Source organism: Talaromyces proteolyticus (assembly GCF_021365285.1).
Source record: "Talaromyces proteolyticus strain PMI_201 chromosome Unknown BGW36scaffold_1, whole genome shotgun sequence".
In the NCBI taxonomy this organism is placed as follows: Eukaryota; Fungi; Ascomycota; class Eurotiomycetes; order Eurotiales; family Trichocomaceae; genus Talaromyces; species Talaromyces proteolyticus.
In genome coordinates this window covers 1337562-1361109 of record NW_025764277.1, presented here as the reverse complement: position 1 = coordinate 1361109, position 23548 = coordinate 1337562, and the positions used below count along the sequence as shown (strand labels likewise).

The following is a 23548-nucleotide window of genomic DNA, read 5'->3' as shown; positions in this document are numbered from 1 at the left end:
TTTCAGGGCCGTCGCTGACAGCTACAGTGAACCTCCTCTGGTGCTCGTTGCGTCCTGGCCCCTTGTAGCGCCTCCACGAATCCTGAACATCACTAGTATCTCGTCAACTGTACGTAAAAATCATAGAATGCCCATCGTTCTGTGATTCATTCTCTTTTGCTTATCGTGACGTAGGTTGGGAACCTCTAGTGCTTCTCACTTGCAACCCCATTGCTGGTCCTGAGTTACGACCATCTTCCGTCGGTAGGCTTTATTGCATAAGGTGGAGCTGCTTTTCAAAGCATACTGTCAATATGTCGCCTCGTGGAAGGAATGGAGGTGATATCTGCGCCATATACGTGCATGCAGGCGCAGGGTTCCACAGTTATCAAAACGAACGGCTGCACCTGGATGCCTGCAACGAGTGAGTGTGCTTCGCTGTTTATTTAGCCACCTATCTATATCTGGTCCATTATTTCTGCACTGGCTGACTCCGTCCAAAGTGCAGCAAAAGTCGCCATGACTTTGCTAAAAAACGGTGGCTCTGCCCTCGACGCAGTCGAGGCGGCTCTCAGATTGATGGAAGATCGAGAGATCACCAACGCCGGATATGGCAGTAACCTCACCGCTGAAGGCACTGTTGAGTGCGATGCCACGATAGTGGATCATCATGGTCGCAGTGGAGCTGTCGGTGCCTGTTCTTGTAGGTTCACTACACCAAAACCCTGCCATGCAATGCACTAATTTCATATCTCTAGTTGTCAAGAACCCGATTTCTGTTGCTCGTCTTCTCCTCAACTGTCAAAATAAACCGCTTCCTCTGCAACGAGTACCCCCGAATTTTCTAGTTGGCCAGGGCGCTACAGATTTTGCTTATGACCATGGCCTGTCAATTGTGCCGGGAGACTATCTTGTATCTCCAACAGCTAAAACACGGTGGTTACGATGGCAACATGAACTTGAAGAAAGCCGCAAACAAGAGCTAGAAGGCGTAACCCAAGAAAACTCCGTTTTCCCTCACATCTCTGCAACGGTAGATCCTGCTGTTCTCATGACTCCTCCTTCTAGCCTCAACGACGACAACCCTCATAAAGCCAATACTACCCCTCTCACCAATATCGACCTCGTTCAACGCGAAACAAGACTAAATACCGGTGATGGCGAAACCAAGTATCTAGATCATGGCCGTCTTTCTAGTCTCGAAAGGAAAAGCCCTCTCGGCAGATCACTCTCTGACAATGACCAATACACCGATTTTATCGAACCTCCTAGAAATGAGGGAGATGAGGACGGTATTACTGACACAATTGGTGCCATTGCTATTGATTGCTACGGCAACGTTGCAGCCGGGTCGTCATCTGGTGGAATTGGAATGAAACACCGCGGACGAATTGGACCAGCAGCCTTGATTGGAATTGGCACAGCGGTGATTCCTGTGGATCCTCTTGACCCTGAGCAGACCAGTGTAGCCGCAGTCACATCTGGCACAGGTGAACATATCGGCACCACATTGGCAGCAAGCACCTGTGCAACTCGGATCTACTACAGCGATCGCGAGGACGAAAATGGGATGACTGAAAACGTAACGGAGGAGGAAGCCATCAAATCCATGGTTGACAAAGATTTCATGGGTGAGTGAATATGCTTGAGGTGCTTCACCTGACTAATCATCTACGATGTCATTTAGAACACCCGGGCGTGAAACACAGCCATTGTGAGGCTGCGATTGGGGTCATGGCTGTAAAGAAGATGAAGGAGGGTCTATATTTGTTCTTCTGCCACAATACAGATTCATTCGTAAGTCACAGTCGCATATATTGGTGTTCAATTACTGATCAGCTACAATTTCAGGCGTTGGCATCTATGACTTCGGAAGATAAAATGCCTCGCTGTGTGATGTCCCGGCGCCCTCGGCAAGGTACCACAGCGCAGGGAGGACGGTTCTCGAGATATCGTCGGTAAGCATTAGCTCTCTTCGTATAACCTATGATAACTATCTAAGAACGCTTCGGGCAGGTCAAAAAGCAGAAGCTATGGAAATGAACTGGGTGGTGACTAAATGAAGTTGACTCGATATTGGCTTCGTGTCTTGGGACAAGGCCTGCGTCGACCTTCGCTGTTTCATTGTATGTGTATAGAAACGCCCTGCACTTCATTCTCAGAGCACATCCTTCAGCGTAGTCTCGTTTTAGAGAATTCCAGCGACTATCGTTCAACATGGTACTTAACTCCTCTTCTGTCCAAACACATTTGTATAAAAGATCGCGTGTCAATCGATCAATGACTCGAGAGTTGATTGTGAGGCACTGCCAAATAATCTTAGTCTTTACGACGTCCTCGGCTGCCTAGAGAAGCAAAACCATGAATTATCTCTGCAACCCACAGATGTGTACGATTATGGGGAAATTGCGTCAAATTTATAAAGCATATTGGCTTTAGTATAGTTATAGCATTTTATTATTCTAGGCTATAGCCCGGGAGTTGCACCGGGTGTGGGAGTACCAGTCGCAGAGGACCCATTCAAGCGGGCTTTCTTCTTCTTCTTTTTCCTTGCAATTACAGCAGGCTTCGAGCCATAATCGCCTATTTCAAGGTGCGTACCGCAGGTCAGGCAATCACCATTCTCCGGCGGCTCACAGAAAATACTAAGGCAAATTGAGCAAACAAAGCCGATATTGACGACACGGCGATGGCAGAAACATGCAGCACGGAAGTCAACATCCACTCGTGAGGGTAAGATGAGATGCTTCCGAGAGCGTTGATCAGGGAGAAATGCCATCATTAGATACTGCAGTAGCCCGCGAGGTTCGGTCGGAGACATGTAGACTCCCCGAGTGGCATCCGCTGCTTGCTGTAAGAAAACAGCATCACCGCTCAATTTACACACATCGACAGGAACGTGTAATCGCTGGCATGCAAATATGCCGTTCATGATGGGGATATATTGATGCGCTGAATCCGTGGAACTACTGACTGAAACAATCAGAATCCGACTTTGCAATCCTACATTCGCATTTCCGCTTGTCGAGACGGCCGCAGCTGACGGCCCTGTAGGTGCGTGCGGCGCGTCAAGGTTAACGGCACCATGTGTCTCCGCCCATGTCATGCTCCGGCGGTTGATGTGACTGAGCGCCAGAGTCAACGCGCCGGCCATCATAGTAGATGTGGTAGATTGGATATCTGACGCATTCGTCGAGGCCAGAAGCTCCTTCACATTCTCAGTAACCTGCTCTTCGATGACGCGGAAAGGTCGGTACATATTCGCCTGGTTGGAGTCAAGTTGTGTTGTCGCCTGCCCGTTCATTTGAACATCGCCATCAGCATCTCGCCGATGGGATGGTTTGTACTGGTTGAACGAAGGATATAACCAAGCAGCTCGCTGGGTGTGCGAGGCAATGACGGCGATTTCATTTGTGTAGTTGCATGCGAGGTGGGCGTTGATGAAAACCAGAATATTGGCTAGCGCCTTGGAGAAGGGCAGCTTATCTTCGAGGACCGCCCATGCACGCGGGTTTGTATCGAGGATGACGGTGAGGAGAGAGGGGGCCAGTTCTAGGAGGAATTAGAAATGGTGAAGGAAGCGTAAAAGATATGGCCGACTTACCACTCGCACTACTGTCGTAATGCTCAGAGGCGTCCACAGCGTTCATCGTGGCAGAAGAGAAAGTTTGATGCAGGTTGAAAGCATCATGAGCACGCCGTTCAGACAGGGATGAAGGTTCTGGAGAACCAGCACCGACACTGTCTATGCTGCGAGCTTGGCTGGTCGGTTGATAGCTTCTTCGGCGGGAACATTCAACGTTAATATTTTCTACGGCGAGCTCTAAATTTCAGGGAACGTTGGCAGTCACGTGACCTCGGGTTAAGACTGGATACGAAATGGTATGGACCTTTCTTTCTAGCGAAGATCGCGACATTAGATTGAAGATCGACGATATCATCGATGCTCGCGCTAACCCAGAGCCTGAATGATTCCATTAACATACTAAGTCTAAATGAATCAGACTAACATTCCAGTTTTTATTCAAAATAAAGAATTTGGTCTTTATGCTACATCAATGATCAGGGGAATTCATCGGCATATGCTTGATCTCGCTTCTAATGCAGCCGGAAAGTGGTTGTTACAGCCGAGTCATTAACCAGGCTTGTACCATTAATGTAGCTTGGTACCGGGATGCATAGGAAAGCATCGCATCAGAAACTTCCTCGCACTCAGCCGCTCGTTTAGCAGGTACGATCGCCGATATGGCACCCTGAACTTCAGGATTCTTCTTCAGTTCTTCATCGAGCAAAGGAGAACGAACCCAAGTCGGGCACACTCCATTGCAGCGAATACCTTCAGCGGCATGATCAAGGCTTTACTCAGCACCAACTCTGTGGCTTATTTCTTAGAGGTTTCAGAACAGGACTATGTCCTTACCTGCCATTTTCGTCAAGCCCATCACAGCGTGTTTCGAGACTGTGTAACACATATTTCCAGGGAGACCAGGAAAGGAGTTGGCATACGTACAGTTGACAATCGCCCCACGCCGATATCTCGGCTGCCACTACGGCTTTATCTAGGCTACTAGTTGCGCATTGCGGCTGCTTCGACGCGAACGCACAACGTCATGCCGTTGGTGTTGACATTCATAACATTGTGTCAAAATTGTCAATATCGGTGTCTGCAACGGCACGGTAAACATCATTATCAACCTATGAGAATGAATTACCACGAAGTCAGCAGCCATGGTTGATGTTGCACAAATAGGGGATAATACTGTCAATTACTCCAGCGCTATTAACACAGTAGTCAATTCGGCCAAATTCCCTAACCACAAAGTCGACCATGCTTTGTACTTGATCCGGCTTGGTCACATCGACCTTGAGAGATGCTATCCTGTAATTTCTGTTCTGGGCATACTACTAGCTCTCTTCTGCTGTCGATGCGGCGGCCTCTTCAATCAAATCTGCGAATACTATGACCTCTGCCTCGGCTTCGGGTAGGGAGAAAGCTGCCTGCTGTCCAATACCCCGTCCACCTATAGTCTCTCTCTTAATAGTCTAAACCTATTTTCCCGTTTGAGACGTTTTTCTGTACACCAACCACAAGGGCAACTCCATCGAGTCTTGTACTGGAGATCATGTTGCGGGTTAACTAAAGTCCTTTGAAATGAGTCACTTCTTTTGTGTAGAGAGGTCTCCTGGGAGATCGGTCAACGATAGACAAAGCCGTGAAAGGCAAGCGATGGTCTTCTTATAGAAACAAGCTGCCTCCATAATGCGATCATATCTAACAATGAAGAGGTTTTCCAACAGTAGACATAGGTAAAAGTTGGAGTTTGTGCAACGTATACATCGTCTCTTCGTCCGAAAGAAGACACTGTCGATTCTTGTACATCTCTGTTCTTTCAATGACAATTATAAGCTGGCCCAGTGAGTTGGCGGCTGGCATGAATCACGGCCATGGAAGGTAGCACCAGCCATGCAGCAGAGATATAGAGGGGACAAGGCGGTTTCATACAAGAAGCCGCACAGGATGCATAACTTGCAGGCAGCGTCACCTTCGATGTGACAAGAAAACCCCCGTTTGGTAAGGACTTAATGACCCCATTTTGCCAAATAGACAGTCCTGGTTTTGGTACCCGAGACCTTGGCGAGACCTTGGAGCTGACATTGGCTACGTAGTGCCAATTTTATACATGGGAAAAAGTCCTTCCCTCGTTTCTCGGTGCTGTGCCCACAGGGAAAAAGCCTAGAACTATCGATGCGCAGCCCATTCTTTATTGTCTTTAAAGTATTACGGAAATGTTTGATATGATTCCAACTTCCCTGCAGCGAGGGTGGTGCCTCACCTTACCAGCTATGGGATGGCGAAGGGCCATCAAAGCTGCTGTTATCCGTCATCAACGGCCGTATAATCTCAATTTCCGGACAATCCTGCCATAATAAAGCTTGTTAGAAACTTCCTGGTCAGATATCTGTGTCGTTACAAGGTTGTATCTTAGTAGCGTGCTCGAAGTTTGGAATGAGGAATTTCCAGCCAAAACTCGGCTATTTTACCACATCCTGCGGTTCTTGAGACAGGCTTCACAAACTACCTTTGCAGAATCTATGTGGAAAGGTAAAGCTGCCCAGGACTTATGGCTCTGGAAAGCATTTATTGGGGCATTGAGCTTGCCCCATGCCGAGCTTGTGTTGGTGACTTACAACACGAGACTTCGGAATTTAATGGCCGAGTTTCACAAGGACATCCGGAAATGGGTAGATCCGATGGGAATCACGCTATGGTACGGCGTCCGCAACATACTGAAAGGTATTGTTTGGCCTCCTCATTTTCAGCGGAAAGCTCTTGCTGAGATGCTGTGGAATCGTTTCTGTGGCTTATGAGAGAGCTACTCCTATCAACTTCGGCTCATATCCAAAAGTGAGTACAGAAATGAAACTTTTGTACAGTAACAAATTTCCATTAATATATTAATTAGTCGAAATACCAGAACGTACTTTCAAAATTTTGGCCAAATTCTACGGACATGAAGCGAATTCCACGTGTTACCAAAACGCCGCTAAGAATGACTCGATCTAAATTCGAAGGGGGTTCCAATTTGGGTAAGTCCTGATTTTAAACAAAAGAAAAATCTTCACATCACTTGAACGAATCACGTGTGTTGATGCGGTCAATATCGTAAGGGTTTGCCTCGTAAGAGGCCGTTCTTAAGGCTAAAGTTCCAGTCGATAATTGTGTCATTGTTGGTTGAATAGTGGGAAGTTCAGTATGTGCGTCCATCTCGCTGTCATCGCCTTCGTAAGGTGCCGGGAATGAAGCTCCGGCTTGATCGGGATTCCCGTCACGTATTATTTCACCCTGACCTTTGTTCACAGCCTGTTGAACGGCGGCCTGTTGCATCATGTTCTGCATGAAAGCATTTGATTCCGCTGCATATTTGCACCGAAGTCGAATGGTAGGCCCATATTTGTAAAAGATAAATGGGAATGGGATACAAGCCGCTGCTAGGAAAGCTGGGATTGAAGAAGCCCAGTGAATTCCTAGATTTTGATACATATAAGTCGTGAATAAGGGGAAAGCAGCTCCAAAGAGTGACCGCAAAAGAGATGCAGCAGCCAGGACAGATGCAGCAAAGATGGTATAAGTGTCAACAAGATAGCTTAAATTGCTCAGAAATACCAATACCATACCAAATCCAAAGGGTGCGCCGGCGGCCACAGACGCCATCCAGTGGATCGATGGGTAGTTTGTCCATGCAAACCAAAATAAACCAATCGGTATGGTGAAAGAAGCTATCAAGCAGGGAGGCAGACGTGCCTCAGGTGGAGCAAACCCGCCTTCTTTTTCTTGAACGCGTATATATCTTTTGTTATCCCAGGAGGCGTAGACAAGAGCAATTAACATGCCTATCATAATTCCTAAAAAGGGCAACCCACCAATGCCTTGATTCCAGCCTCGATGAACCTGAAAGACAATTGGATAAGCGGCGAAGAGCATATATAAAGTGCCATAAATGATGGCCATATAAAGCGACAGCAGAAAAACGATAGGTTCTCGAAACAGCAGAATCCAGGGTCGAGATAAGGCAGTCTTCAATGTTTCACTGAACGAAACAGTGCCATGTTCAATATCGAGATGGCTTTGGTAGACTTTGTTGGTTATCTTGGATAGTCTTTCTGCACGACGGCGGAGAAGTGCTGGTGCGTATGTTTCAGGTATGAATAGGGTTCCAAGAACCAACAAAGTTCCAGAGAAAGCGCTCAGAAACCACATAACCCATCTCCATCCTGCATTCATCCCTAGGAATCCACCGATAATAGGGCCAAGAACGGGACCTGAAGGGAATAAAAGTTAGAATAAGATTCATCGATTATATCACAACATTCCTATCAGGCAAATGCTTACCTAGAAAAGGTGCCACAGCAAATAAACTCATTGCTAGCCCTCGCTGTTTAGCAGAAAACATGTCGGCAATAATGCCACCGGCATTTGTCAAGGGGGAGGAGCCAAAAGCACCGGCGAGAAATCGAAGAATGATGAGGGTACGGGTATTTTGAGAACCGGCGACTCCGCAATTAAACACAGTAAAAGCTAGATATGTAATAAAGAAAACGATCTGACGGCCGAACATTTCACTGAGGGGAGCCCAAAGTAACGGTCCTTGTTTGAGTTAGCTTTGCTCAAATAGAGAAAAGGGGGCATCAGACCAATTGCAAACCCTAGAACGAAGAGAGAGACACCCAAAGTAGCAACCTCGCTGTCAATGCCAAATTGCATTTCAATCTCTTGGACGCCGCCAGTGTATGCCGAGGAAACTAGAGCGACTGCCAAAGTTGAAATCGCAGCTATCAATGTAATGAACCACTTCATAACGGGTTCAAACATCATAGGATCTCGGGGGTCTTTAGGAATCCATGTCACAGAAAAAGGATCTTTCTCTGTACCACTTCCGGCATAAGGGTAGTCAATTACTTCTTGTGTCACAGCACCCTGATCTGCAATCAGCCGCCAGAATGGAATTCTGTTACTTCGAGGCGATTCCGAAGTGGAGTTTCCAGGGTCATCTTTTTCGATGGTCATATCGAAAAGTGGAATACACCGACGCTGGAAAGGCGAATAAGGGTAAGATATTTGAACGATCAGGTAGGCAATTCTGATTATTGATGGTGGAATAAATCGATCAATGAATGACTACCACTAGAGCATGGTAAATGCTGAGGAAAGATACTTGATAGATATTGGGATAAATTGCTAGTATGCCTATCAAAACTTTATATTGGGATATTAATGTCTTACGGTCTCAGTCAGTGTACTACAATTATAGTCCGACTTCCGACATCTGGAGCCAATAGTCTTCAGATAAAGCGTAAAAGGACCTGGTAGGAGACGATGACGCTCGTGCTATCAGCCGAGGTCCTGCGAATCTCTCTACTCCTTGGGTGTCATTGGCGAGATACGCAATCTCACGGCATGCCGAGAATACGCTAGATCCGGACACGCCGTTGGTGGAGAAGCTACTACACACTTTAGATATCAATTGAATCGACCCCTTACAACATTGAATATCCCAACATGTGTTTAAACGTAATGATGATAAAATAAACGACAATAAAATTGCATGTGATAAACGTATGATTTCGGGCCCATCTTGTATGCCACGAGATATGCAACGGGTAGTGGGTTTCTATTAATAGCGCCGATCTTGACTTATGCTCCTAGATCATAACATTGAGCCATTCGTGAGTAATATTAATATTTGTGGAGATGATTCTCATCAATACTACGAACCGGCAATTAGACATATTATTCATTTTAATCGCCAGGTACAAAGTGAATAGACAATGTTGATAGCATTTGCTACGTACGTATCGAGTAGAATAAGGATCGGAACTCGGAAATCGGGACCTCAGCCCAACATCGGCTTGCCGAGAGCCCACCCATCATCACATGCAAATTCCAGTGTCTATCTATTTTATCCACTGGCTTGCAAATTATGAAGCCATTTGGTAGCACAAATTATATATCAATTATATATTGAGAAGGATCAGGAAATAACTAATCTTAGAATCATGGTATAAAGATTTTGAATGTTTTTATTGTGCGCATAAATGGCGCCGTCATCTAACTATTATATAAGGACTTCTCTTCATCTATGTTGGTGTTCGATGGTAGCCGTTTTAACAGTGTAGTTGCATGTTCAGAAGGCCTTTCGATGCCTTCTTGACGTAGATAGAAACCTGATTTTGCCACATTGTTGAGAAATATCTCAAGGGATTGTCATCCGAAAATTCAGAATTCGCTCCCCACTGAGAGATCGGTGGCTCGGTGCTTTGTTCTGACTTGAGCCTGCCTTTATTTGACTTGTCTCTGTACTGAATAGTTATCATCTTGAAAGCATTGATTCCTTGTATCTTCCCAGGAACATGACTGGTAATAAAGGCTTAAAACTGAACTTCCAAGGAAAACGGTTCAGGTATACCTCTATATAGACAGATCAATAAAAAGGCACATTAAATGACGTTCATTACTTCGTTAGACATGACACAAACATTAGGTATGTTCGACTTGAAATCCAATTGTAGGTTTCAGAGTGTCTTTGTTTGTATACAGCTTTGTGGATCTGCTAGGCGTTTGCTACCAAACTGATTCTAGTTTAATAGTTGTAGAAATTCCCTTTCAAATATCAGATCCCGCTGGATAGAGAGAGTGATCTTCTTTAAGCTGCAGGCCGCCACCACAGACTGGTGTTAATTCAAGTACACTCGTAACACATCTAACCGTAACTCACAGTTCGGCATTAAATAGCAATTGGGATTTAATAGTGTTGTGAAGAATCACTGGGCTTCCGTCAATCTCGTTTGATGGGTGGGGTCGTTGTTGCTTCCTATTATAACAATCTAAATGAATAATATTGAAATACCAGTGGGGAGCTTGTAGAAAGAGATGTCTGTGCTTGATTGCATGTATTCTTACCAAACCAATGCCAACTGACCATAACGGCTTCCAATCCCAGCATTGACGCCGCTTGGCCCGTCGAATTTTCTTCGAAAACTTCTGGAAAATGGATAAAGTTATTATATTGTCGATGAAGTTCGGCGTGTGTTGCGAGGCACGAGTGGCTAGTTCGTAGGTGTCGGTAAGTAAGGCCGGCTACCTGGAAGAGTATCATAAAGAAAATAAACCTGCTTAAGGCCCATAATGAAGCAGTCTCTATCCCAAAGTCTGGTACGCGGCTAGCAATAACCAATGAACATGTGATCGAACCTACCTTCATCGATGATCGGTGGATGCTTCCCTATAGAATGAACTTCCTTTTCAAAAAGCACAACCCCTATTATTGTTTTTCTGCAACGGAACCTTCATAGCTGCATTTTTCAGTGAAGGCTTCACGTAATTACAATGTCTAACAATCTTCTTTCGTTGCCGAACCAACTGTTAAATCAAGTAGTAGGCGAACTAGAGTACCCGGCTTGAATTGCACTTAGATGGTCATGTAAATTACTATACAGGCTTACCAGCTACGGTGGACATGCCAAGATTAGCGACAATACTTCAATGAAAAGAAGTTACACCATGATCGACCTCCTTGAGATTGAAAAATGGCCCTGTTACTTAAGGGGGCGAGAATATATCGGCGGTACAATGCAGCCAGAAGCAAAATGGACTTTTTTGCCGGTTGCTACTGTCTCAGGCTTCGGTCAGCAGAGTATTTCTCGAGCACAATGAGGAAGGGACACCGTGGAAAATTGTCTCCAACTCTCAAGAGAGGCGAAATCGTTTCTACATTCCTTATGGGTTGAAGTTCAGCCGGTATCTTCCAGGGACATGGATTCAGTTTGGCGGCGCGACAGGAGGACACGGACTTGTGTATCGTAGATGTGGCCGTTTTGGACAGGTCCAAGGTAGAACTGCATTTGAAGAAAGGACACGTGCCGCTTGCCTAGATAATTGTCAAGCCGTGGATGCTTACAAGCCTGATTGAGGAGCATATGGTAGAGTGAGGGCAGCATACAATTAGTATAGAGCAGCATGTAGTATTGGCAGCAACGTGACGGTGTGATTCGCTGTGGTTGAGCGAGCCTCGGCACCTGCAGCTAAGCCCGATGCAGATGTATCATCATCATCAACACAACCATCACATAGGGTGACAGGATAACAGGATGATATCGCAGAAAGTAGCTCAGAATCCTATCACGATGCAACAGCAGAATAACACGACTCAACATGAGGAGAGAAAAAGAAAGAGCTGGCTGAGAACGGACTAGCGCATTAATAATAGCCGCCGCGGCGTTATCAATCAATACTAACACCGAATCTTGGAGGGGTTGCGATAACTATAATTTATTTGAACGCGAATAATTAATTGCTGTGCTGACGTCCACCGTGATAATAATACCCCATTCTATTTTCATCGCATTGTTTTTCGTCGCATTATTATTATCATTATTACTATCATTATTATCTGGCCGACCAAGCGTAACGATTGCCTACCCACCTGCTGTGCTCCGCCCGCGCCTTCCGACGGCGCCCTTAAATTCTTCCTCCCACTCCACCTGTTCTTCTTTCTTCTTCTCTCCCCCTTCTCTCCCTCGTCTAGACGTATCGACCCTGATACATCCTTTCCACTCCGCTACACGGCTGTCGTGGCTGAAATGGTGGAAACAAAGATCGAAGACCGTGCCATCAAACTTTCACGTGAAGCTGTCGAGCTGGTCGATGCTGGCCACAAAGAGGTGCGTGCGGACCAGACATATCCCATCGCGCAAATACTAATACTACTCCTAATACTAATTAAATCATCTCTGCATATAGGCCGCCGCACGAAACTTACGCGAAGCACTCTCCCTTGCGCCCCAGAACCCTGAGGTCAAGGCTGCCTTTCTCAAAGTCCGCAGCGAAGAGGAGAGCGGGCACCCTCTGTTGGACTCATGCCGTCGATACGTCGCCGACAAAAATGAGGAAGCCGGAAAGGAAGCTGCACGGTACCTCCGCTCCGATGGTTTCAAGCCGTCGGAAACTGTTTCTCTACAGTGCCTCAACCTCATCTTGGCTCAAAATGCGGAATCCCTGTCCTCCACCCAAGACGACATCATCTCGGGCCTGGTTCGACAAAACCTTGGCGTACGACAACTATTTTCCTCACGCCTTCAGATTTCAGTGACCACCTTTTTCGACGAGATTTATCATCGAGGCGATGGTTCGGTGGTCTGTCTAGACACGGTCGTCCTTGATCCCACTTTATGGCCGTCGGAAGAGGTTCGATCGCACTGTGAAAGTGAGCTCTTCCAGCTCTTTATCGCAAAGCTGATGGAGTCAGGCCATGACCTTGATGGCCGGTCTTTGAAGGGGATAACCAGGCTTCTAGCTGTCAACGCACAGAAATTACAGCATCTTATTGATGATGAGGAGTTTGATGTTATTTTATCATCGCTTGATTACAGACTTCCGCTCGATGTTCGAAGTCAAGCGACTTTGGCAACTGCAAAGTATCTCGAGGTATCCAAAGATGTTGGTCAGAAACGCTTCTCACGTTTAATCACAGCCAAGGTTGCCAAAGCTCGTAACGACGACTTGATCGCCGCTTTTTCTGCCGCTGCTGCCGTTTTCCCCGTGGCCCCCGCAGTTACATCCTCACTTTTTCTGACCGAAGGCTTCCTCCAGTCCCTCGTACCCCTACTTCATCGTGAAGCGAAATCTCCCAAAGTCGAAGTTGCCCTTCTGGAATTGTTCAACGCTGCATGTCTGGATCAAACATGTCGCGAGGCAATAGGCAAGAACTGCGGCGAATGGCTTTCTCATGTCTTATCCAATGGATCTGATGCCAGTTCGGAGCTAGCTGCAGTAGTGCTGGCGAAAGTGAGAGCATCCGAAAAGAATGGTAATTCGGATTCAGGCAACAAGACATGTGAAGACGACAATAGCGTTCAACAGCTGGTTGATCGCTTCAAGGGCCAGATTTCGAGTGCGAAAGTCACTAATGTCAGCAACGTGATTGAGGGCTTAGCATTTTCGTCCGTGAAACCAGACATCAAGGAGCAGCTGACATACGACACGGTCTTTCTCAAAGGTCTCTTTGACGTTTTAATTTCACACTTAGACGATTCATCCTTAGTCTACGGAGGATTAATGATAATTGCTAACCTGACGAGATATTTGCCCAATCTATCAGAAGAGCAAAAGAAAATGTCGGAGCTCAAAGCCTATTCTGTAGCATCCAAAGCCTCTGCCACACCAAACCCACTCGACGACGACGAACATGTTACGGCACGTTGTAATACGCTGATTGACGCTAGCATCATGACTCTTCTCAATGACTGCGGCAAATCGAATTTGAAGTCTATCCATGATCTCTCTAGCAAGATTATTTTGTCCTTATCCAAAAATCCGAAATCTCGTGGGAAGCTTGCTCAGCAGGGATGCGTCAAGCTTCTTCTTTCGATCCTGGGTCCAAAGAGCGGCAGTCCTATTCCGAGTTTCAATGAAACTACGCAGAATGCATCACATGCGCTGGCTCGCATACTCATCTCTGTCAATCCGTCTCACGTCTTCCCCTTTTCCGGGTTTCCGCAGATCACATCAGCCATCAAACCACTGGTAGCCCTTCTGTCACCACCGGAAGCTACATATGCTGTGGGCCAGCCGCGCGACCTTCTTCCCGTATTCGAAAGCCTCTTGGCCCTCACGAACCTCGCATCTTCCCCAGACAGTACGGCAGCGGAGTCGATAGTGCGACATGCGTGGGACATTTTAGAAGATCTTTTACTATCTACCAATACATTCATCCAACGGGCCGCGTGTGAACTTATCTGCAATCTGATGACTTGTGAATCAGGGGTTGTGAAATTCGCGGATGGGTCGAAACGCGCTGCTCAGCGTCTGCATGTGCTACTTGCTCTCACAGATGTCGACGACGTCGCCACCAGGCGAGCGGCAGGAGGAGCACTAGCTATGCTTACCGAGTACGACGCAGCCATTGCAGCTGTCCTGGACCGACCACGCGGTGTCAATCTTCTCCTCGGGCTGTGTCAAGAAAACAACGACGACCTGGTGCACCGCGGGGTTGTTTGCATTCGCAATCTGACATGCACAGCTTCGGGCGACATTGGTAGTCGAGCCCGGGACGCAGTAAGGCAGAATAACGGAATCGACACGCTGAAGAGCTGCCTCAAGCGGTGTGCCAACCCTTCAATTCTGCAAGCCGGCGTGGAAGCGTTGAAACCTTTGGTGGAGCAGAGCGCAAAATAGCTTTGTCTTTATTTATTTTTTTTCTTCTTTCAGACGAGTCGTCAGTGTCGACCCTTTTTTCCTTCCCTCTTATTTGGCGTGATTTGCTTGGATAGCCATCTGAGACCAGATGTATGGCGTTACGGACATGATTTCGACCTGGCTGTTTCATATGATGAGTATTATGGAACGATTTACTGTAACAAAGTACGGGATTACTAGTTGCAACTTACAGGCGACAGTTAGATTTGAACCATGATGAAAATGACACGGCTCCCGCGTGCACCACATGCGACTGCCCATATACAGGGCATAAGATAAAATTGTATATATTGTCCTTGTTTGCGACGCGCTGCGCCCATCGACATTATTGTCATCATGTCACCTCTTCCTGCTTCTAGTTCCCTTCCATGACACGTTATGCTAATAATCGTACACTTGATGCGGCACGATTAGCATTTTAGCCGGCTCCGTGAAGGCCACAACTGATTTGAATATCTAACAATCTGGTTCTTGGATTCTTTTTATTCGCTTCAGTTCTAGACTGCTAACACCCCGCATTTCTCTTCCCAGCCAGAACCATGCAGCTCACCTTGGCGTCCAATCGGAAGCGCAAATTATTTGGGAGTCGTACAGGTCGATGCTGATGGCATCAAGAAAGGAGTGATGCATACTCCAAAAATATGCATATGACCTGTTTGCTGGAGATGGCGACACTCCTGCCCGAGGCGCGAAAGGCGTGGTTGGGCACCCTGAATCTCTGATTGTTCAATTCCAGCCCAATAAGATACCCCTACCCAGTGTCTGCTTGGCAACACTGTGTGCCGACTAAGAACGGCAAGAAACCGGATGCCTCCTATGTTATCTAGATTGCTGGATGTCCGTGTCAATGGTCACGAGGTGCATGGCACAACGCCCGACCTGGGGCTCCGAATGTGCTGGCAGCCACTGCATCACACAGCTGCAGAGTTGGTCGTGAGATGGACCGGAAGGAACCCGTTGTGATAGGCTGTGGAACGTTCTATGCCGGTGCTAATGCCAGCATCATTCCAGACTATGCCGACTTCACATAGGCGATGTGCGCAAATTCTCCGAGAACACTAAGAAGCTTGCAAAGGCTTTCGTGGAGCGAATTATCCGCGAAGAGTGCGAGGCCTCATGATCACCAACAGCTCCACGTATTGTGGCTATGTTTAGTAGCCCAGCAATAATTATTTTAATGGCAAAGCATCAAGGGCGGCGGTCAATACGAACAAAGAGATAAAAAGTTCTACAGCCAATATTCTCGCATTTCGTGGACTCTCTCCCTGTCTTATGCCATTCAGTCAAGAACTACAAAATACATCTTCAGTAGGGGAGCTTGTTCCCATTCCATCTCAGAAACTCCTGGAGATGTCAACAGTAGCTTTATGTATGACCTTAACCATCCCCTTTAACGGACTGTTCCATGTCAGTATTGCCCACCTACTGAGCTTGGTCGGGATGGCTCCTGGATCGAGCGCGAGCATGGTGATGTTGGAGTACGTCGCTTTCACCTGGTGCGCAATGGTGACTGTTTCCATATTCAACGCCGCTTTTGCAGTGCGGTAGCTAATATACTCTCCGAAATCATTATTTGTGGCGCAATTTCGGAGTTAGCGATCATAACTGCTATGGGTGCCTAATACGTACCGGCAAGAGATCACCAAGAGTTAATGTTAATGACTTTGCCCTCCTCACTTTTCTTGAGGCTGGGGAGGAAGTATTTCGTAGCCAGAAGAGGGCCCTGTCCAAACAAGATTAGATGATAGACTCTGAGCGAGGGAAAGGTGACTTTTAGCTGCGAATCACCCCGGTCATTACACGAAACATGTTGACCACGTGCTCGACCGTTGTCTCTTCCCAAGAAGCTGGAAGAACCTCGAAGCCCTCTTTTGGTTGGGCTTGTGCATTGTGCAGGGCAGCCCATACCGGCACAGTTAATCAGGATTTCCAGAGGTTTATCCTCGCCGTATGCCTTCGCCGCAGCTGCAATGCTAAACTCACTAAGATAGTCAAGGTCAATGATCTTAGCGCTAGTTGCCTCTAGCTACCCGTACATATTATTAGCAGACAGCCCTCAATCCTGTTTCCTGATGAAGAAGCCATGGGGGAAGAAGGAGAGGGAAAGGCTTGCATCTTGAAATGAGGCGTCAGATCTAGTCTCAGGTCTCATAGTGCCAGAGACCATCCATCCGCGCTTGGCAAATTCCTTGACTAGATTAAGCCCAATGCCTCGATTGGCACCTGAATAAATATTTAGCGTTTGACATATTCGGTAAGCAGAGACCTCAAATGCTAGAATGGGGTTGAAACTATGACGAGAAGGCTGGGTGATGCCATTTTGTTTGGATATAGTCTTACGGGTTGATTGGGGAAATTAACGGTCCGATAAGGAAACCCCCAATGGCGATATCAATTGATATAGAGAAAATGCAGAAGAACACCTAGAATCCTGGCTAGCTTGGTATGTTTATAACAGCTTTCAATGTTGTATATGTAGAGTGGCCTGAGCGATTAGTTCCACCAGTCGAATACGCGTAACATCAATAGAGATTGGAGATTTCCTTGCTACGACAATACACATGCTGGACATAGTAAACATCAGGAAAGTCTTGTGGAACGATTGGTATAGAAAAAGCTCACTTTTTAAAAGCACACGAAAATATGATTGGACAACCAAGGATACATTACGAATATACTAGTAAAACAATAGGTTAAGGAGTATACCTTATTCACAACATCATTGGCGGGAATAAGACACATGTATGCTATATCTCCCTATATATAATTAAGAAAGGGTAACAGGCAGGACGTGACGGTGTTTTTAATGTTAGTTAGATTTTATATTCTAATTAAAATACCTCATCCTTATATCTAAGATCTTTATTAGCTTTATGTGGCAAGCTCTATAAAATTTTCCATTAACCAGCTGCTATCTTCTGAGTGGGACCCCTTATAATGTTGATTGAAGTCGCTTCGGATTCTCCTGGATCTGTTTTTCTGAATAACAAGACCTGTCCTCTGAGACGAGACTTCGTCTTAGTTCCTGAAATTTCATAGTCTAGTGAGCGCCAAATGTGGAACAATTAACCGAGGCCAAAGACTACGGTACCCAAACATTACTTCGAGAAGTCAGGATATTGGCCACCTCGATAGGCATCAACATGGAATGGGCCCGCTCAGGTGCCAGCCCTTATCGAATGAGAACATTTGGGCAGAGTCCCATGCTTGTTGGCGTATATCGCAGAATTCATAACTGCATTTCCAATCCAGTGAGTCACGACGTTGGCAAATCGTTCTTCAGCATAGTCATTTTCATGAACTAGAGTATGACAGATGAGGTGTATGTATTAGATTATCCATTGTCCTCAGAAAGGTCACATGACACAGTGATATATACTAGTCTTATTCTGGAAAGCTCGTCACCTGACTGCTCGTCACGAGCTGGTATGCTGAGGCTTCACAAATGTAGTTAGTGAATCACGTGACTATACACATATACTAGTATAAGTAAATTTAATTGGTCATGTGACCGAGATTTATATAGTTATCCTGCTTTACTATAACGTCATTCTTAGAGTGCTTCAATGTTACAATTGTCCTTATGTGGTTTTTTGCCTACGCAAATCTAGAAACATCCCTCAATAACTGATTACATACCTACATAATCATATGCATTGTTCCCTATCAGTCACGCTGGCTTATCTCGGCGGCACGCCGTGTGGCTGCACGGGCAAAGCTGATAGGCGCACACGCAGAATCATATATTTAGCATAGTTGAATAGATACACATGCATCAATTGATATCATCTCAAATCACAGCGCAGCCAGCATGCACGCCGTGACTGTTCCCCGCCGCCCCTCCTTAGTATTCTGTAGTAGTATGAATATTAATATTATTAATTATTATTAACTGCTCTCCACCGCCCTTTGAGTACGCGGCTGCTATTGGCTTGCCTTGACTGGGCCTGCAAACCTTGCACTCGCGGCTGCTAATTGGCGCCTCGGCTTCCACAATTCTGCTGATCGCCGGAGGAAGGAGCAAGCACTCTGCAAGTCAAGTTCGTTCGTTCGTTCTTTCTATCTTCGTCCTGCTCTCATCCTTATTCTTCCAATCATTCCTGTCCATAGCTGCTATTGACTCTGCGTGACTCATCATTTGGTACACTGACCTGGTCGCGATCAGTTGCTGGCCAACCCTTGCCATTCCATCCTACTAAAGCCAAGCAAGAACATCTCCATACAAAGAACATACCCCTCCAACACATCTCCAGGTCTGCTGTCGATAAAGGAGCATTGACCGATCGGCCATCATCCCAACCCTCGGTTCCCTCACAATGCGAACAATCTAGACATGGATTCTCCTTGTACCGATCACTTCCCTTTCCTTTCTGTCACAGTTCGCATCCGTTTACGTTGTCATATTTGATCTCGTGTACACTGTTCATTGAACGAGAACCGCGCCCTGTATTTTCTGTACCCTCGTCATTGCAGCCGAACCCTGAAAACTTGACTTGATCAACATGAAGTTCGGTCGCAATCTTCCGCGAAATGTCGTTCCGGAATGGAGCTCTTCCTACATCAATTACAAAGCCCTGAAAAAGCTCATCAAATCTGCCGCAGAAGACCGAAAGGCTAGAAAAGACGCTGATCTTGTGGGTGAGTATTGCATGCACTAGTCAGCCTTGTGGATTGTAATGCTAACAGTACCCACCCAAAGGCTTTTTCTATTCGCTTGATCGAAATCTGGAAGATGTAGACCATTTCTACAATAAGAAGCTGTCAGACTTCACACGACGACTGAAGCTATTGGAAGACCGTTTTGGCCATTCCATGGCCACTGGTCAGCGACTTGATGCAGAAGATGCTGGAGATCTCATGGCCGCCTTGCTGGAGCTGCGTGGCCAGCTCCGCAAGCTGCAGTGGTATGGTGAGGTTAACCGCCGTGGTTTCATCAAGATCACCAAGAAATTAGACAAAAAGGTTCCAGGTGCTGAGGCACAAAAGAGATACCTCGCTATGAAAGTGGACCCGTCTCCGTTTGCAACGAATGCGCAGCTCACACAAGCACTCGGCACCATCAATGAATGGCTATCTATCCTTGGTGACCGCACAATTCCTGACGACGCCAGTTCTGTCAAGTCAGCCTTGTCGTTGAAGCGAGTCTCGTCCCGGCCTATTCTGAATCTGCCTCCAAGTTTACTCACAGCAGTCGACGAGGCGCTCCGAAAAGACGATACTGATGTACTGCTGGAGCTGCTTGAGACGCTGAAAATTGCCGCTGACGAACAAGGCGAGCTTGTCTACACGTTGGTGCTGAAAAATTTGCTACAACGTGCCATTACTTGCCGATCTAAAAACTCGATACAAGTTCTACTAGGGAAGATAGACTCCCTTGTAGATGAAGACGATATTAATAAGAGAAATTGTATTCATCGGCTTGTTATTTCAATCGGCAGAAATCAGTCTACCTCGGACTCTGAGCAACTTGCTAATGGGGTTTTGGAGTTTCCAGTCGAGTCAAACTACATTACACCTGCGGCTGCTCCCAGCTTACAACCCCCAAGAAATGTGGTGAAGGAGGCACATCAAACCCAGCTATTGACAAAGGACAATGAGGCTGTGAGCCTTCTACAATATCTTCTAGACCACCTACGGCCCCACCAACGTGGTGACCTTTTGGCAAAAGACATTTCCGGCAGGACTCCTCTTCACTACGGAGCCCAATACGGGTTCAGAATTGTGTGTGAAATCATCATCGACCACTTGCAACAATGGGACTTGTTTGATGTTTCCGAAGGTATAGACTGCCCGAAATGGCAAGACTATGAAGGGTGGGCGCCTTTGCATTTGAGTGTGGTCGGGGGACATCCTTTGACGACTAAAGCTCTTTTACAATCCGAAAATTGGAAAGGTGGACTTACTGAGGAAAAGGCTGCCATTAGGAAACATGTGTCCAAGTCTAGCGCCGTCCTAGCGATGGCAGTGAAGGAAAACTTCATTGATATCGTTGAACTATTGGTTGAGGCGGGAGTCGACATCAATTATCAAGATGAACAAGGCGAGACCGCTTTACATGTTGCCGCTCGGTTTAACCATGATCAGTGCGCACGTATCTTACTTGATGGGTCCGCACACCAAAAGGCTGACACTGAGTTGGCTGAATCTACATATTCGTGGACCCCCTTGTTCATTGCTTGCGTGGACGGTTCTTTAGCCGTTACTGAATTATTGATCAACGCAGATGCTGATTTGGAAAAGCCCGACTCATCAGGTTGGACGGCGAAAGAACATGCTGCGCTGCGAGGACATCTTAAAATTGCCAAACGGCTAGCAGAAGTCACCCCACAGCCGGAGCTCACCGAGCCTGAAGTGACTGTGCCGGTGCCATCTACCTTGTCTAATTCTTCTTCGCCTCCGTCATCATCTCTGGTAGAGCGCAAGTCCAACAACGCGAATGGCAACCCAGGGAGTCCTGGGTTACGGGCTACTGAACCTCTTAAATCTTTTGGACACAGGTACCTCACCGACGAGAGTATGGTCCTTGTCAGTTTAGGTACCATGGACACGAGAAAAACCGTGCCTGCTGTGAGTTTAGACCAGATACCAATTGCAAGTGCTCACTCCACACAACTTGATACTGCACTTTCTATTGTCGTATCTGCCAGCGGCGCTCACGGAGAGCCGGAAATTATTGATCTGCCAATTCAAGACAGTATCGCCACCGAACCCATCACGTTCTACTCCAAAGATCCTGCAAGTGTGAAGCTTCTGTTTGATCTTGTCCCGACCTATGCAGGCTCCACAAACCAAATCGTGGGACGTGGAGTTGCACTTCTTTCTAGCATTAGGACAAATGTGGGTTCCAACCGTATGAGTTTGCAAGGCGACTTGGCTATACCAATCATTGCGGCCAACACCCTTGAAGTCATTGGCACACTGACGTTTAACTTTTTGATCATTACTCCTTTTCGTCACCCAAAAATGACGGTTAACAACCAAACGTATTGGAAAACTGTCACCGCACCCATGGTGATAGGACATCGAGGTGATTTTCGGAATACCCCTTGAGCGTCGTTTGATCTCCTAACCCCTGTTTTAAGGTCTTGGGAAAAACCTTGCAAGTCGCAAATCTCTCCAGCTTGGCGAAAATACTATTCAAGTATGTATTCGATTTTCACACTATTTCTATATCTTGCTGATTAATCTTGTTTAGTCATTCATTGCTGCAGCGAATTTGGGCGCGTCATATGTTGAGGTAAGTTTGGACAACCTGACAATTTTAGATTTGAAGTTGCTAATATACTGTCTAGTTTGGTAAGAACGATTTTCCATATCACAATAACTAAACTAAGAGACGTAGATGTGCAACTTACCAAAGACCACGTTCCTGTTATATACCATGACTTCCTTGTCAGTGAAACCGGGATTGACGCTCCTGTTCACACTCTTACCTTGGAACAAGTAAGTCTTCTACCACACCAACCGCGTTCTGACTAATAGTTTGAAGTTCCTGCATCTCAGCAATTCCAGTGCAAAACAGTCCGATCTCCCGTTTCGCGGATTTGAGAATGGAACAGGTCGCCCGCGTGCGATGTCTGTTGGAGGTTTCGAGTACGACGCTTCTGACCTCAGTGAAAAGATGAAGCACACGCGTGATTTCAAGACGAAGGGTTTCAAGGGAAATACACGTGGAAATCACATCCAAGCTCCATTCGCTACTTTGGAGGATCTCTTCAAGAAACTTCCAAACAATGTTGGATTTAATATTGAAATGAGTAAGCTCTGCTCCCGGTGAGAGACAGCACGAAAACCTGACCATGTTATCAGAATATCCTTCACTGTACGAAAGTGAAGAAGAGGAAATGGATACCTATGCCGTGGAGCTCAACTCCTTCGTCGACACAATCCTCAAGCAAGTGTACGAGCTAGGTGAAGGCCGGAACATGATCTTCTCCAGCTTCAACCCGGACATCTGCCTGCTTTTGTCCTTCAAACAGCCTTCAATTCCGGTCCTCTTTTTGACCGATGCCGGTAGCAGCCCTGTCGGCGACATTCGTTCAACCAGTCTCCAAGAAGCGATCCGCTTTGCGTCTCGATGGAACCTCCTCGGTGTAGTCTCGACTGCTGAGCCATTCGTTCTTTGTCCACGTTTGGTACGTGTCGTAAAAGAATCCGGACTTGTCTGTGTATCCTACGGAACATTGAACAACGACCCTGAAAACGCCAAGGTAAGAACTCCAAAAAATCACGACGCCTAACCATGGCTTGGTCATACTAAAAGTATTATTTTATCTAGCTCCAAGTCGCCAAAGGCATCGACGCTGTCATCGTCGACTCAGTTCTAGCGATTCGAAAGGGTCTCACTGAAAGCCCCACCCCCAAGCCTTCACCGCTGGCTATTGCGGAGAAAGTTACGGAAGGGCTGCAGTCCACGATTGATGTTAGTACATTGAGCTAATTAATTGATATGTGGCTTCTGGTGTCAAGTGTCGGTGTCAAGTGTCAGTCTCAAGAACCATCAGGCTAGTTTAGGGCTATGGCTTGAATAAAAGTTTGAATTTATTTTTAGTAATATACGGTTAATCATCTCGTACGGTTAACCTAACAATGTAGAATGTCAACCAGGTAGAATTGCAGTTGTAAAATTGGTCGAGGTGGTGAATATCACACAATATTGATGGGCGTAAATCTGTGAGCCTTCCAGATAGATTCCACAATGCCACAATGAAGTAGAGAAGAGATCTAGCCTATGTAAAACTATTCAGGGTACGTTAAATTTAAAGCTCAAGGAAGATCATAAACTTCTCGAGAATAAATATGAACATATATACACCT

General features: G+C 46.4%; 8 protein-coding genes across 8 annotated transcripts; 5 read left to right on the top strand and 3 right to left on the bottom strand.

The window, feature by feature from the left end:
• Window positions 1–293: 293 nt before the first annotated feature.
• Window positions 294–1941, top strand: BGW36DRAFT_286509 (asparaginase family protein; the record flags this gene model as incomplete). The annotated part of the gene is made up of 5 exons (XM_046210423.1): window positions 294–403; window positions 483–682; window positions 738–1610; window positions 1667–1776; window positions 1831–1941. 5 exons carry the CDS (start codon window positions 294–296, stop codon window positions 1939–1941), a joined length of 1404 nt encoding a protein of 467 aa, XP_046077763.1.
• A 505-nt stretch (window positions 1942–2446) lies between these two features.
• Window positions 2447–3629, bottom strand: BGW36DRAFT_353561 (putative transcription factor TFIIH subunit Tfb4; the record flags this gene model as incomplete). The annotated part of the gene is made up of 2 exons (XM_046213447.1): window positions 2447–3531; window positions 3584–3629. The coding sequence occupies 2 exons, from the start codon at window positions 3627–3629 to the stop codon at window positions 2447–2449; spliced, it is 1131 nt and encodes a 376-aa protein (XP_046077762.1).
• A 448-nt stretch (window positions 3630–4077) lies between these two features.
• Window positions 4078–5104, bottom strand: BGW36DRAFT_392836 (uncharacterized protein; the record flags this gene model as incomplete). Its single annotated transcript, XM_046217742.1, has 7 exons — window positions 4078–4123; window positions 4150–4315; window positions 4400–4515; window positions 4616–4674; window positions 4750–4881; window positions 4939–5000; window positions 5062–5104. The coding sequence occupies 7 exons, from the start codon at window positions 5102–5104 to the stop codon at window positions 4078–4080; spliced, it is 624 nt and encodes a 207-aa protein (XP_046077761.1).
• Window positions 5105–6362: 1258 nt separating this feature from the next.
• Window positions 6363–8743, bottom strand: BGW36DRAFT_366947 (major facilitator superfamily domain-containing protein). Its single transcript, XM_046214798.1, has 5 exons — window positions 8174–8743; window positions 7873–8126; window positions 6841–7802; window positions 6444–6735; window positions 6363–6385 (listed from the first exon to the last, which is right to left on the bottom strand). The coding sequence occupies exons 1-4, from the start codon at window positions 8543–8545 to the stop codon at window positions 6605–6607; spliced, it is 1719 nt and encodes a 572-aa protein (XP_046077760.1). The 5' UTR covers window positions 8546–8743; the 3' UTR covers window positions 6363–6385; window positions 6444–6604.
• Window positions 8744–10536: 1793 nt separating this feature from the next.
• On the top strand, window positions 10537–11652 carry BGW36DRAFT_366945 (uncharacterized protein). The gene is made up of 2 exons (XM_046214797.1): window positions 10537–11405; window positions 11478–11652. The coding sequence occupies exon 1, from the start codon at window positions 11065–11067 to the stop codon at window positions 11263–11265; it is 201 nt and encodes a 66-aa protein (XP_046077759.1). The 5' UTR covers window positions 10537–11064; the 3' UTR covers window positions 11266–11405; window positions 11478–11652.
• A 465-nt stretch (window positions 11653–12117) lies between these two features.
• BGW36DRAFT_286289 (putative actin cytoskeleton organization protein) lies at window positions 12118–14710 on the top strand (the record flags this gene model as incomplete). Its single annotated transcript, XM_046210399.1, has 2 exons — window positions 12118–12198; window positions 12278–14710. The coding sequence occupies 2 exons, from the start codon at window positions 12118–12120 to the stop codon at window positions 14708–14710; spliced, it is 2514 nt and encodes an 837-aa protein (XP_046077758.1).
• Window positions 14711–15849: 1139 nt separating this feature from the next.
• BGW36DRAFT_8175 (uncharacterized protein) lies at window positions 15850–16325 on the top strand. Its single transcript, XM_046222610.1, has one exon. The coding sequence runs from the start codon at window positions 16004–16006 to the stop codon at window positions 16277–16279; it is 276 nt and encodes a 91-aa protein (XP_046077757.1). The 5' UTR covers window positions 15850–16003; the 3' UTR covers window positions 16280–16325.
• Window positions 16326–19047: 2722 nt separating this feature from the next.
• On the top strand, window positions 19048–23332 carry BGW36DRAFT_8063 (putative glycerophosphocholine phosphodiesterase Gde1). The gene is made up of 8 exons (XM_046222606.1): window positions 19048–19369; window positions 19431–21758; window positions 21814–21872; window positions 21927–21972; window positions 22074–22174; window positions 22221–22488; window positions 22541–22941; window positions 23010–23332. The coding sequence occupies exons 1-8, from the start codon at window positions 19234–19236 to the stop codon at window positions 23169–23171; spliced, it is 3501 nt and encodes a 1166-aa protein (XP_046077756.1). The 5' UTR covers window positions 19048–19233; the 3' UTR covers window positions 23172–23332.
• The last annotated feature ends 216 nt before the right edge of the window (window positions 23333–23548 follow it).